The 13847-nt window shown below is 35.3% G+C and overlaps 1 protein-coding gene across 1 annotated transcript in view; it reads right to left on the bottom strand.

Moving 5' to 3' along the window:
• Positions 1–752: 752 nt before the first annotated feature.
• Positions 753–13847, bottom strand: part of WNK2 (WNK lysine deficient protein kinase 2) — a gene marked incomplete at both ends in the record, with an annotated part of 100970 nt that continues 87875 nt past the window's right edge. Inside the window, 6 exons of the mRNA XM_083356926.1 lie at positions 753–1030; positions 2320–2364; positions 6892–6990; positions 8045–8260; positions 8953–9161; positions 12982–13592. Of these exons, the coding sequence (XP_083213052.1) occupies positions 753–1030; positions 2320–2364; positions 6892–6990; positions 8045–8260; positions 8953–9161; positions 12982–13592 (1458 nt within the window). The remainder of the gene's footprint in view (positions 1031–2319; positions 2365–6891; positions 6991–8044; positions 8261–8952; positions 9162–12981; positions 13593–13847) is intronic.

Below are 13847 nucleotides of genomic sequence, written 5' to 3'. Positions count from 1 at the left end.
AGGTTTACTTTACATGAATTCGGGAACAGATGTGTTTGAAAATGATAAGCTAAAGCACTGAAAATGGATAATGGAAGTATGGTGAAGTGAATACATTATACCCATCTTTTACTTTAAGCCACTCTGGTATATTTAAATATATTTCTTTATATGAAATGTTATGCATTTATTCAACTCAAAAGCAATCATTTACAATGACATCTGAAGCTTTTTGTTAAGAAGTCCCTACTGTATTCAGTCAGACTTGATAAGTACTCATTCTTCAAAGTAAAAAAAATCAAGCCACTGAACTAAGGGGACTTACTTTTGAATAAATTTATGTAGAATCATATTAACAGTTGTCACTACTCTGTTCTAAAGTTGGACTATTGGCAGAGTCACTTGCAAAACCCACTAACCGCTGCCAATACACTAACTATGGAATTAATGATACTTTTTGGGAAAAATATATAAAATAAACTTCATTGACGTTGTTTGAAATTATTTAAGACAGGCAATATTTGATTACCAGTGAACATATTGCTGTGTATAAACTATTTCCACAATTTTCAATTTGCAAAAAGTTATATACTGAACCATACATATATTGTCAAGCTCCAGTCCAAGTTGATAAAAAAATTCTTAATTTATTTTTAGCAGTCAATGAATTGAAATGGATTTTATATGGAATATGCCTTTTTTTAAAGCTTATGTCCTCCTCCAAACATCAGTTTTGCAATGGCTTTCAGACCCAAAGTAAAATGTAATGCTCTTCAAGGAGTGCCACTTACTCCACAAGTCTCATTCTGTGTCTGCATGGGGTTAGCCTTGGGCTCCATGTCTTGCCGTTTTTGATTCTGTTTAAGTTGGTTTAAGGATGGCTTTGCTTGCACAGCTCCCACAGTTTTGCTTGTCCACTGATCCACCAATTTGTGGAGATCATCTGTGAAGGTTCCTTTCTTGTTGTTACTGTTGTTGGCTTGTACCTGAACCTGTATTGTTGTTTGCGGTAGAGGATCTGGATATGCTACAAGGCTGTTTGCTGAGGATCCTAAGATATCATGGAAAGGTAAGAATCAATTATATGCATATATAAAAAACATATTTTTTTCTTTTGAGTATGTTTATTACAATTCGTGGTGTTTCTGAAATTACTGTATGCTGCTTCTTCTGCAGAACATTTTTTTGCTTCAAAAATGGTCCTCCAGTAGCATAAACACGTTTAAATATGTGTTCAGAGGGATTTTAGTTTTGTTAATCAGAGTATTAGTTTAGCCCAGGATAAATTATATCTTTCCTTTATCTGACATAATTGGATTAAAAAACCTATCTTTGCAGCCATTTAAAATTTTATATTTCTGCAGAATTCACAAGTACCTCTGTTCTGAAATAAAATGCAATTTAAAGATTTTACTAATCTTTTCCTTGTTTAAAAAAATTCACTTTTGACATGGTAGTAATGAATGACACAAGTGGTCATAATTTGAAAGACTACAAACATGGCAAGTAAATATATTCAGTCTAATTATATATATATATATATATATATATATATATATATCTCCTGAAACTGGGACAACTATTGTTGAAACCATTACTCAAAGTATTTTGCGATAGAGGCATCAAAACCAATTAAGTAGCAAAGTGAAATAAAGCAGTATTGACAATTGACCGATGAATCTGAAATAATTTTTTCCCAATTATCTCAAAAACGTGTATCCTAATTTCAAAATGACCAAAATTTGAAGCAGAAAAGTTCAAAGTTGCACTGAAACGGTCTCACATCCAACACACTAACATACTAAATGACTATTTCTGCATTACGAATTTCCAGAGAACACGAGCAACACTATTAGTATTTGTTTTATTTACATAAAACCTTATGCCTTTCTTTAAAACTTCTCGTGCATTGAACTAATGTGAATTCTTATGCTCCTTGAAAAAAAGGACAGTGAAAGTGCTCCCCCCCAGTTTATACTTCAGTCACTGTTCAGTACTTCAAGCATTTCAACAGAGGAGAGGAACTATTGAACTGAGTTAGTCAGCCAGCCACAAAGCAGCATTATAAGGAAGCCGAGTTAGTTAGCAAGCATATGACTCGGCTTTATCTTATTAAAATACACATGTACATACTGAAATTATGATGATCTTGCAACAGGCATGCACCCAAAAATAGCACGGACATGCAAAGCTATGTTTAATTCATAAGCAGCATAATTTAAATGCCATCATCAATGCAGTCTGCTGTTAAATAAACCACTAGATTATATTTAAACAAAGCAGCCCATGCTCAAAAATAAATACCAAAAAGCCAAAAATAAAAGAGAGAGGGATAGTTACTACTACTGTGATCTTTGCCTAGACATAGTCGTTTCAGGGTGGACCCTACAAGGTAAAATGATACAAGATATATAGAGTTAGGTAAGACTAAAAAGGGAAAAATGAAAGAGTCTGATGGACAGTCTTCTGTATTTTTAAACAATAAAAATAACCATTATGCAAGAAGGAACAGACAGAAAGTCAGCAGTTCAGGTGTAAAAGAAGAAATAATGGGGCTGTGCTCAAAGCCTATAGAAATTTACTGCTATGAAAATAAAACATTGCAGAATTTTTAATTGGCTCCTACAATTTTCATTACATAGAATAGTATTTCTAATCAATGTTGCTTCTGAATCAGATTCTATTCTGTGTGCACAGTAAATGGAATACCTCTGATTTCTCTCAGTTAATGATAAAAATAAGAATAGACTGGTAGCAAGAACTTCCTATTTCAGGTTTTAGATCAAGTTCTGCAGAACTAAGGCACATCAAATTGAAAGTATATATTGAAATGCAAGACAATGAATTGCTTAATCTTGATCTTATCATCAAACTGCATTTGGACGCTTACAGCTCTACTATATAGGAGATGGCATTTACTATAATTCTTTATTATTTGATGAGATGGATAGAAAAATCCTATTGCTTAGTTAAGAATACTCAATTGAATCAAATGCCGCCTTAACAACAGGCTGAAAAGACAAAATAAGGAGATCTATTTATTCTGACAGAAAGTCAACAGGACGGTTATTAATTGGTCTAGCTTTAGATGGTTTAAATTTTTCTTTTTCCTTTATTTATCTAAACCTACCTATTTTTCCTTTATAATATTGCAATGGTGTCATAGGGGGTTATTCAATGTTAGGTGCAGGTTGGTACCTCACAACCATCTATCATCATTAATCAGGTGGTTCCTAATTTGGTAGAACGATTACTTATCTTTTCATGCAACCCAAATCATTCTAAACTTTGACAGTAATGCATGTATACATGTGTGTACATGTCTATACTTATTTACTCCAATGGCGTTGATCAGTTTGAGTGTTACATGGGCCAATCTTTCAAATAGAAAGAAAACCACATGTTTCACCTCCCTAAGCCTTGTGTTGTATATTTCTTTTAATTTTAGCCAAGGGAGAGACCTTCATTGTGATACAATCACACAAATGCCATGACCTAAGTATTAAAATGTCAGGATGCAACTACACATCAGCTGCATTTATATTATATCTTCCCAGCTGTTTTGTCATTTTTGGCATTGTCATCTTTTACTGTAGATGCTGCTGGCTTGTTACACTGTCTACATTCAATCTCCCTATTGGTAACTCTCAGTCATGTAGGAATAGCAGACTCCATAATGTTTGTGCACATCAACAAAGTAATTATTTTAGTGCCCGAACAATAAAATCTGATTATAGATTAATGGATGTCTGCTGATATGACACATGAATTGGGCCTAGCTCCAAAATAATAATTGTACATTAGTTATTTATACTTCATGTGGGAATCAAAATATGGTAAAGAAATAATAACATGAATAATACTTCCATAATGAACATATGATTAGATATAATTCCTTTCTCTCCATAGTAATCTCTCAAAAGGTCAGTTTATATCTCTCCCTCCCTCCCTCCCTTCCCTATGCTATGCTATGCTATGCTATCCTACCCTATCCTATCCTATCCTTTCCTTCCTTCCTTCCAATAAATATTACTAAACTCTTTGGTTTTAGTTGGGACACTTTTGGAAAGAGTGAGTGATAAGACCATGCCTAAATTTAACATACTTTCCTATGTATTAGTTTTTCAGTGGTCTCTTCTGAGAATTTCTTGTAGTAACCATATGCAAATGCGTTTTTGTTTATATACAAGATAGTAAATCCTTAACCATCTTATTGATTAAATAAGTAACCATCTACACAATCTATTACCTTTGTACTTTGCATGGTCTTTAAAGTTAGTACTATATAACAATTTAGTTTTAAGAGAACACATAGCCAAGATGTCTATATAATTAGATTTTACGTTTATAATTACAATGAATATTCCCAAGCATTATATACAGATTTAAAATACTTTTTTTTTTAAAAAAAGAGCAGTTTCTATTCAAGCTACTATAAATTAAGTATTTTTTCTAGAAAGATTTTTCCAGATTTTAAGAGATTTTAATGCATTATGTGCAATTTTGGTTTCAACTTTCTAAAGTAACCTACAGAATTATATTCCCTTTACATGTGCCCATAATGTGTAAGAAAAATACTGTCGTGATTTTGCTGGTTCATCAGATGTCAATTGGTATCCCATCCCAATAAAATTCAGTGAATCATTTTGTACCACACAAAGCAAATTAATAATTTAACAGCTTAGCGGTAAAAGTTAATCTCTGAGTATTTTCCTATAATCTGTGAGATATTTACTAAGAACTGGAAGACTCCTATGAATTACAAGATGAATAGAATACATGTAGTCCTCAACGTATGACCATAAACAAGCCCAAGATTTCTGTTGTTAAGTGAGACAGTTGTTAAGTGAATTTTGTCCCATTTTACAATTATTCTTGTCACAGTTGTTAAATTAGTAACATGGCTGTTAAGTGAGTCTGGCTTCCCCATTGACTCTGCTCATCAGAAGGTCGCAAAAAGTAGTCACATGACTCTGGGACACTGCAGCTGTCATAAATATGAGTTGGTTGCCAAGCATCTGAATTTTGATTATGTGACCACGGGGATGCTGCAATGGTCATAAGTGTGAAAAATGGTCATAAATCACTTTTTTTCAGTACCACTGTTAACTTCAAATGGTCACTAAATGAACTGTTGTAAGTTGAGGACTACCTGTAAAACAGTTCCTCACCTATCTTTGACCATATTGGTCTACAAACCCAATGCAATTAATAACATTGGTAGCATAATATTAATAATTGCTCTCTCTGTAGAGCTTAGCTGTCAAAACCAACTGAATATATCATTCTGAGCATACTTATACTGGAAAGAGCTTTATAGTGAACCAGATCATTCGCTCCTTTCAGCCACTATGGTAGATGGTGAATAAATGCCCAACTGTTAATAGCAATTAGCACTAATTGTCCCACGTTCTAGGGAGGAATTTTTCTAGTTCTCCTTGCAATTGCCAAACCCTGAACTTGAGTCTTCTGCATATATATCATGCATGTAGTACCACACAGAACTACCAAATAATCCAAGAATATTAGATTTCTTTATCTTGAAATTATAACTGAATTTTAATATTATTGTTTTTATATACAAAGATGTTTGTATATACTAAAAACACTTGTTCATTGTTAAGTCTAAAAATGTGGACATTATTTTATTGAAAATGGAGAGCAAGAAGGATGAATTTTAAGTAGCTTTGTGCCTTTGATTTGTACCCCTGTAATAATGATAGAGATGTATAGTTCCAATGATAAAAGTTTGATGAAAATGAATACTGAATTTGCTGAATGTTAACTCAATATAAATATCTCTATATAGTGGCACTACTTTATCTTACTTGTAACTATGGCTTATATTTTTCTCATTAGTACAATATAGCCTTATTGTACCAAAATATCCCAAAGTATTTTGCCTTATAATAAGCATTTGTTTCACAAAAACAAACTTAAAAATAAATATTTGTGACAACTGGTTGAATAGCCAATTCGTATAATCATACAATCAAGAACAGTCTAGTTTTAGTTGCATCTGGACAGGATATCAATAGACTATTCTGAGAGTGGCATTAGGAATTTTAATTTATTCTGTGCTTTGATGAACTGCTTGTTGACTTCATCTCTGAGGTCACATAAGGTCATAAGAAAAATTAACTGAGTAAAGTGCTCCAGCTAGATGAATGTTTAATAAAAGCCATATTGTACTTTGTGATAACCAAAGGATCACATTTAAGAAAATTCATTTAAAGTAACCCAAAAGTACATAATGTGGGGGAAAATGCTGCCTAGAAAAGATGGTGTTAAAGAGCTAGCAGGAGCATTTCTCAGCATTTCTACATGCAAGGGACAGGAGAAATAACATAATAATAACAACAACAACAACAAAGTGGATATAAACAGTACTGTATATTGTTTGAATACAGCCCTTGTGCAGACGTTCTACCCTTCAGTGACCTTCTAGAATAGTATCAGCTTGCTACATGCATGTCTTCATAGTCCAAAGCATGTGTGAAAGAGACCATTCGTCTACAGAAGCCTCGGTTTCGATTTGGTATCACCGGAATCAGGACAGCAGACATTTATAATTGTCACATTGCAAATTAAAAATTACGTCAACGCAAAAAATCACATAAAATATGTCCGAGATAAGAATTTACCATAAGACCATAGAATAAATTGATGAGATCTTCCACACATGCTTTTGATACCCAGGCATGAGCCAAAAGCAGTGTTCAAAAGCTTTCCATATGAAACAAAATAAATTAAATTAAGATGATTACTTTAAAAAAAGGGAGGGGGGGAGTGATTGTCTACAAGAAGGGGCTTCCTGCCAAGCATATTAGATAAATCGATAAAAAATGAGTTTTGAAAAAGATGACAAAAGAAAGATGGGCTGTGATAAAATACAAAAGAACAAATACAAACAGATGGACAAAGACACAGGTCCACTGAGGAATCTGGTACGAGGTTTGCTACTAGATTTATAGGTCACTCTCTCAGACGTTTGATGGAAAACCGTCCAGCCTGCAAATGAATATAAAGGGAAGAAAACAAAGACACTTATAAAGTACAAATAGCTGCGATTAGATGTCACCATCAGTCATATCAGCTTTGTTAGTTAATCATCCACACCTCCATTTTAACCTTGCCCCAGAGGAGTAAGTTCATGGGCTATAAGCAAAAGGGTGTGAAAACAACAGCAGAAGAAAATAGATACTTTATAGGATTAGTTGGGCAGAGCATGCAAACCAGAGGTGAACGTTTATAATCATCCTGACCCTTTGCAGCAATGTAAGGTTCTACTGCTACCATGCCACAATGAAGCTAGGCCATGAGAGGTAACAGTGCTACTACTGAATGTAGCAATCTTCTAATGAAGCCAAAATTTATGCCATGTGATTAAAGAGTAATTATTTCTAAATTACATTTTGCAGGCCAGTAATACAGTTTAATCCCAAAAAATTCTGCATATGCAGGAAAGGATGGGGACTTAAGAGAACCAAAGAATATGAAACGAGATAAACAGGAATTGGCTTCCCTGTTTGTGAATCATTTCAATCTACAAAGGACAATTTTACTGATCTTTTTTTTAAAGTGCTCTATGCTCTACTGGTTAACATTAACTGTATTTTGTATTTATACTCTACTGATTTTCCTCTCATGGCTCATTTTCAAAATGAACACTAGCAAGTTAGACATATATCCCTTGCATGGTCAGTGAAATTGCTATTAGATTTACATCAGTAACTTTTCTAGTTGTATCACCGTTAGCATCATTTCTACAGGCTTTGAATCAATGTGCTGAGCAGATGTTTCTTGGTGAGGTTGGGGCTGGACGTTCTCCCTAGCTAAACCTACCTCACAGGTTGTTTTTGTGAGGAAAAATTGGAACAGGGAGTGCTATATGTACCACCGTGAGGTCCTGGAGGAAGGGTGGTTTAGAAGTCTAATCAGTAAAGCAAGTAAAAAGAAAGCCTTAAACTTCCTTTTCTCACTTTAACACATATTTTTGTTCCCCTGTGGAAAAATGACTGTTTTAAGCATTGAATAAAAGATGACTCTGAAGATATAAAATCACCTTGGCCAGAATTTCCACGGACATCACCTCCTTCAGAAGCTACTCCAGAGCAAATGTCAGAGGACAATGAAGCCTTGACAGAGCAAGGTTGCTGAGTCTGAACTGAGCTCTCAAGTATGGCTGATGTGGACACAGTCAGTCCGGTTGCTTCAGTAGAGTCTGTTAGAGCTCTAGTGCTTCCCTTAACCAAAGGGTCTTTATGCTCTGATATATTGCCTAAACAGGATGTATGCAAAATCATTAAGCTTGGAAGCAATAAAAGAATCTGAAATCATTATCTGAAGAAAACTTAAAATATTCTGAAGATTTTTTAATTGACCAAAATCCATTGCTGTTACATGCTCAGAAAACCAGCTTCAGAGAATTAACCATTTCTGTTAAATTCTCATTATATATAAAAATCAACAATGGCTATAGTTTTACAATTTTTATCCATAGTGTAGCATCAATGTCTCCAATGTGATGTTCGGAGACACTAATGTTGGTCTCCATCAAGTCCATGCTTCACCTAATTTTATTTACCTTGATTATTTTAATGTTTGAAGAATGAAAGGAAAAGCTTTCATACTGCAAAGTGATGCACCAATCTCAAGAAGCATCCTTGTTTCTTAACAATGTTTCGGACAATGTCAATAAAAGAGGGATAATCATATAAAATGAAAATGAAAGGAACTTACACCAACCGTTTAATATGGTTTTGCTAATTGTGTTTAATGGCTCATCCTAATTTAATTCCCTTCCCCATGAAAACTAAGGACAAATAAAGCCAACCTATAGATCTTTACCCGCTTTCCTTTGATTGAACAATACAACTGCAAAAAACAAAAACAAAATCCTAAGAAAATAATCGACAATTTGAAATTTTCACTGGATGTATGTTGAAAGGAAAAAATCACTTTTAAACATACTTGTACTTGATGTTTTGAGCTGCTGGATAACGGGGTTTAGCAATTTCCCAGTTTTTAATTTGTGCTTGCTTGTTCTTCTTCGGCGGCCGCTTGGTGGAGCAGAATGAAGGAATCCAACATTGGGTGGTAGTGGTTTTCCCAGACGAAGGTACAAAGATTCTATTTCTTTTTTCTGTTTGGACTGCAACTCAGCAATTTCCTTCATGTGTCTGAAGAATAAACATGAAAACACTGAAAGAAAGTAACTCTTAAATTAAGACATCTCCATTTCTAAGAAAATGTCTTAGAATATGCATTTTTATTCATTATCAAATACTTTTTAAAAAAAATTACAGTGCAGGACATAAATTTCAAAATGAAGATTGGTGGCTCTCACCATGGATTATGGTCTAAATATGAAAACCATCTCTATGATGAAAAAGACACATTTATGCAAGCTTATGAATCATTCAGGAACAGTGAAGATGCCAGCATATATATTTTAAGAAGTTGCATGATCACAACAATGAGAACAGCAAATTGTTTTGACAGCCAAGTGCTAAATATAGTGAAAGGACCAGCATGAAACAGCAAAAAGGTTAAAAAAAAGAAGGGTGCACCATTCAGAATATAAAATAAACCAAACAGTATAGGGAGGTTTTTGGTAGGAGGAACCAGAATAATAATCTATCTATAAATTTATTTGTTAAAAAGGTAGTAATAGGATAGGACAAAATGCAACAGTTACAAGGAAATGCCTACTTCATTCAAATGCAATATGGTCAATGAATAAGGTATAAAGAAACTCAGAAAAGAGAGTTTGAAGCCTGAAAAACTGAAACAAGAACCAGAAGACTGGAGACCTTTGAATTTGGCCCTGAGAATACTGATGGTTTTGTTTCAAGTATTAGATCTCTCATCAAGAGGCAGTACTTTGATTGGGTTCAGAAGCTAAATGGGTAGTACTTAGATGAAAAATCCAAAGGTAATATGAAGGCTGTAAGCTAGACTGTGAAGTCCCAGGCTTGTATACTACCATCTCCAAAGAAAACCACTTCTGTATTGCTGCTAAGAAAACCATGTGCCCATATTGTATGTGCCATCAGCAGTCCAGTTCAACTCAAAGGAGACCTTGCCATTAAAGGCAAACAATAAATAATAGTAATAATTTATTAATATTAAATTAAATCAAAATTTATTAAAATTAAGAAAGATTAAAGTACCAGTACAGTAAAGGTAAAGGGAAAGGTTCCCCCGCACATGCGTGCTAGTCGTTTCTGACTCTAGGGGCCGGTGCTCATCTCCGTTTCAAAGCCGAAGAGCCAGCGCTTGTCCGAGGACGTCTCCGTGGTCATGTGGCCGGCATGACTAGCACGGAACGCTGTTACCTTCCCACCGTAGTGGTCCCTATTTTTCTACTTGCATTTTTACGTGCTTTCGAACTGCTAGGTGGGCAGAAGCTGGGACGAGTAACAGGCGCTCACTCTGCTATGCGGCACTCGGGATTTGATCCACCAAACTGCTGACCTTCTGATCGACAAGCTCAGTGTCCTAACCCACTGAGCCACCGCGTCCCTTACCAGTACAGTACAGCTGAGTAAATCAAAACTTTTGCTATGCTTGGATGTCTGAAAATACAAAGGAACTGAAATTCTACTAACAAAAGTCAAAGAGCACAATGAAAAAAACAGGACTACAATTAAAAATAGGCAAGTCAAGACTTATGGCAATAGGTCCAGCAACCAATTTAAAAAATTGACAATAAAGATAGCATTTACCATTTAGGATCAACTATCAACAATTAACAGTAAAGAAACCAGCAATCAAAAAATATGCCATAGATTGGCAGTTAGCAGGGTATTAATGAAGGCCTTGCAAATATACTTGGTTGTCAAGATATGCCTGTACCCATAACATTCAGAATGATGGAGGCAATAATTTTCCTTGTGACACTCTATGGAAACAAAAAAAAAAGGATTTTGAAGAACAAGACAGAAAGAGTACTTTTTAATTTTCATGTTGGAGAAGACATCTAAGAATGTGAGTCAAAAAACAATCCAACAGATCATAACAAAATCAGTAGAGTCTCACTCAAGGCACATTATGGAAAGACTTAGCTGTCTTGAGAAGTCCATAATGCTGGGAAAGATGGAAGTAAAGTGAACAACCAAGAGCATGGCGGATGGATTCTATTGTAACAGTAGCAGTTTTATAAGATGTTTAGGGGCCAAACTGAAGACAGGTCATCGCAAAGTTCTATCTATGCTGTTGCTAAAAGATCACACCAACCAAATGATACATAATCAAAAACAAAACAAAACAGAAGATTAACATAATAAGAAAAAAAAAAGAAAATCAAGAAATTAACAAAATGCATAACAACATGTAGAAACAGCAGAAAAACAATCTGCAGATATTTTCTCTGTAAAGCCCAGAGTCACAAAGATATTTATGTAACAAATATCCATAAATTGTTTATGGACAAATCTGTTTACAGTAAGAAAGCATTCATCTTTCAAGCCAATCCATACGTTTAATTAAGAAGGATGTTATTTCTTCAAAATACAATTGGTGATGCATAGGTTAGTGCAACAGAACAATGATGTGAGATGAAAAAGGTGTTGGAAAAGTGACTGAACAAAAGAAAAGTTCAATATAGAGGTTGCCATTGCAATAATATGGAGATTTACTCATCTCTCTCTCTGTAAATCAAGGTCCCTGTTCTGTCTATATGTGGTTCTCTCAAGCTGCATCATCATCTAGACTTAGATGGAGAAGCCACAAGGTGCTGGTTCAAGGTGCTGGTTCTTACTTATAAAGCCCTACATGGCTTAAGTCCGGGATATTTGCAGGACCGTCTGCTGCCAGGAAAGACTTCCCATTGCCCTGTGTTCTCACACAGAGAGGGTCTCCTCAGGGTGCCGTCAGCCAGACAATGTCGGCTGGCGACCCCCAGGGGAGGGCCTTCTCTGTTGGGGCGCCTGCCCTTTGGAATCAGCTCCCCCGAGAACTTCGGATGGCCCCAGATCTCTGGTCCTTTCGTCGCGACCTAAAGACATACCTTTTCCAACTGGCCAACCTGGACTGATGTTGGGGTTTTAATCATGTTTTTAATTTTTACAGGTTTTAGTGGGGCTTTGTAAAATTTAATTTCTTTTAATATTTGTATTCATTGTTTTTATTGTTGTTTTTATTGTTGTTAGCTGCCCTGAGTCCTTCGGGAGATAGGGCGGCATATAAGTCCCAAAATTAAATTAAATTAAATTAAATTAATTAAATTAAATTAATTAAATTAAATTAAATTAATTAAATTAAATTAAATTAAATCCAAGACCATACATTTCTTCCAGGTGGGACAGTGAGATGGGCAGTGTATAAATTTAATAATAAATGAATAAAAACAAAAAGCCTAGGAATTATCTAGTCCAATTATCTAGTCACTGAGACTAGTTTACCAATAATTACTAGTTTACCAATAATCAACAAATTCTCAAATAAGCCTAAGTGGAGGGAAGATTAATTTCCAACCACAGAACAGCAAGACAATAGGAGACACAAAACGTTACTCTTAACAGTTTAGAATGCCCCAAGAGTTTGTTGTAAATAATCTTACTGTATCTGGGACAAAATTATTGCCATTTCAATTAGCAAACCAAATTATATTGCTGAAAGTATTGTCAAGTAGTACTATCTTTTATTTGATTCTTCCAAAGGGTAAATGATTGAAAAAAAGATTCCTAAGTATATGATGTCCTTGCTCGATGTGAATACCATTTATTTTGCAGTTATGAAGGCAATTAAAATGCCTCTTGGTGGATAAAGCCACTTTTGTCTTGTAATACATGATGTACATAAAAGAATGTTGTTTTTATCAACAAAATGAGAACAAAAAAATAGAAAGTATACTATACATCAAATACATAAAACAACTTGAGATAAATGCTTTTAAAAGAAAGGAACAAATGACAAAAGATGTCAAAGTGTATTTGTATAAGCTGCTCAAACACATATGCACAAAAGACCCTCTATTTGGATAAAATGGAAACATACTTTTCTCTTAGATTCTGCAATTCCTTTTTCATGTCAGCATCTTCAAACTCTGAGTCATTGTCACTACTCACGTATGACGACTGAGAATGGAAAGAAGTTATGTTGATAGTTGGGATTTTTGATCCATGACCATTTGGAGAATTAAGGCCCTGTGAACTTGACTTCATTGACTTTTGCAGAATACAAGATGACTTTTTAATGTTGTCATTTCCCAGTCTACTGCTCTGAGGTGACGATGGAGACGGATCTTGCTTTCCTAGGAGAGATTCATCTCCAGAATCACTAGAATCCTTTCCGTAAAGAACATCAAAAGAGGAAGCTGTCTGCACACGACGCAGAGGTGACTTTGTATCAGGGCTAGAAGGCTGATGGTCCAGATAAACATCTGGGGGTGCAGAATACCTCAGGGAATGCACAGATGATAAAGTTAATTCATCCTGAGTGCTGATCACTGAAAATCTGCCTATAGTTTTTGCTGGTGTTTCAGCTTCTTTGACATTAACATCGGAGTCTATAGAACCATCTTTTTGAGATTTCTTTTCATTGGCAGTTTCCTTTTCATTCCTGTAAGCAATGTTCTTCTGCTCTGCTGTAAGTGAAGAAGAAACAACCTGAAATAACAAATGAAAGAAAGGCTTAGTTCAGACATGTCAAACACAAGGCCCAGGGGCCGGATCCGGCCCCCGAAGTGATTTCATGTGGCCCGCGAAGCCATCCTGGAAACAGTGAGGGAATGGCCCCCACTGCCCTGGCCCTGGCCCAGACACCCTCCTTCTGCCAGAGACCCCCAGATCTGTCCCAGTCCTGCCCAGGCCCCCATAGGCACCCTTGATGCGAACGATGTAGAGCTGGCCATGCCCACCCAG

This window comes from Vipera ursinii (assembly GCF_947247035.1).
Source record: "Vipera ursinii genome assembly, chromosome: 2".
Taxonomy (NCBI): Eukaryota; Metazoa; Chordata; class Lepidosauria; order Squamata; family Viperidae; genus Vipera; species Vipera ursinii.
This window is presented reverse-complemented; position numbering and strand designations above follow the sequence as displayed.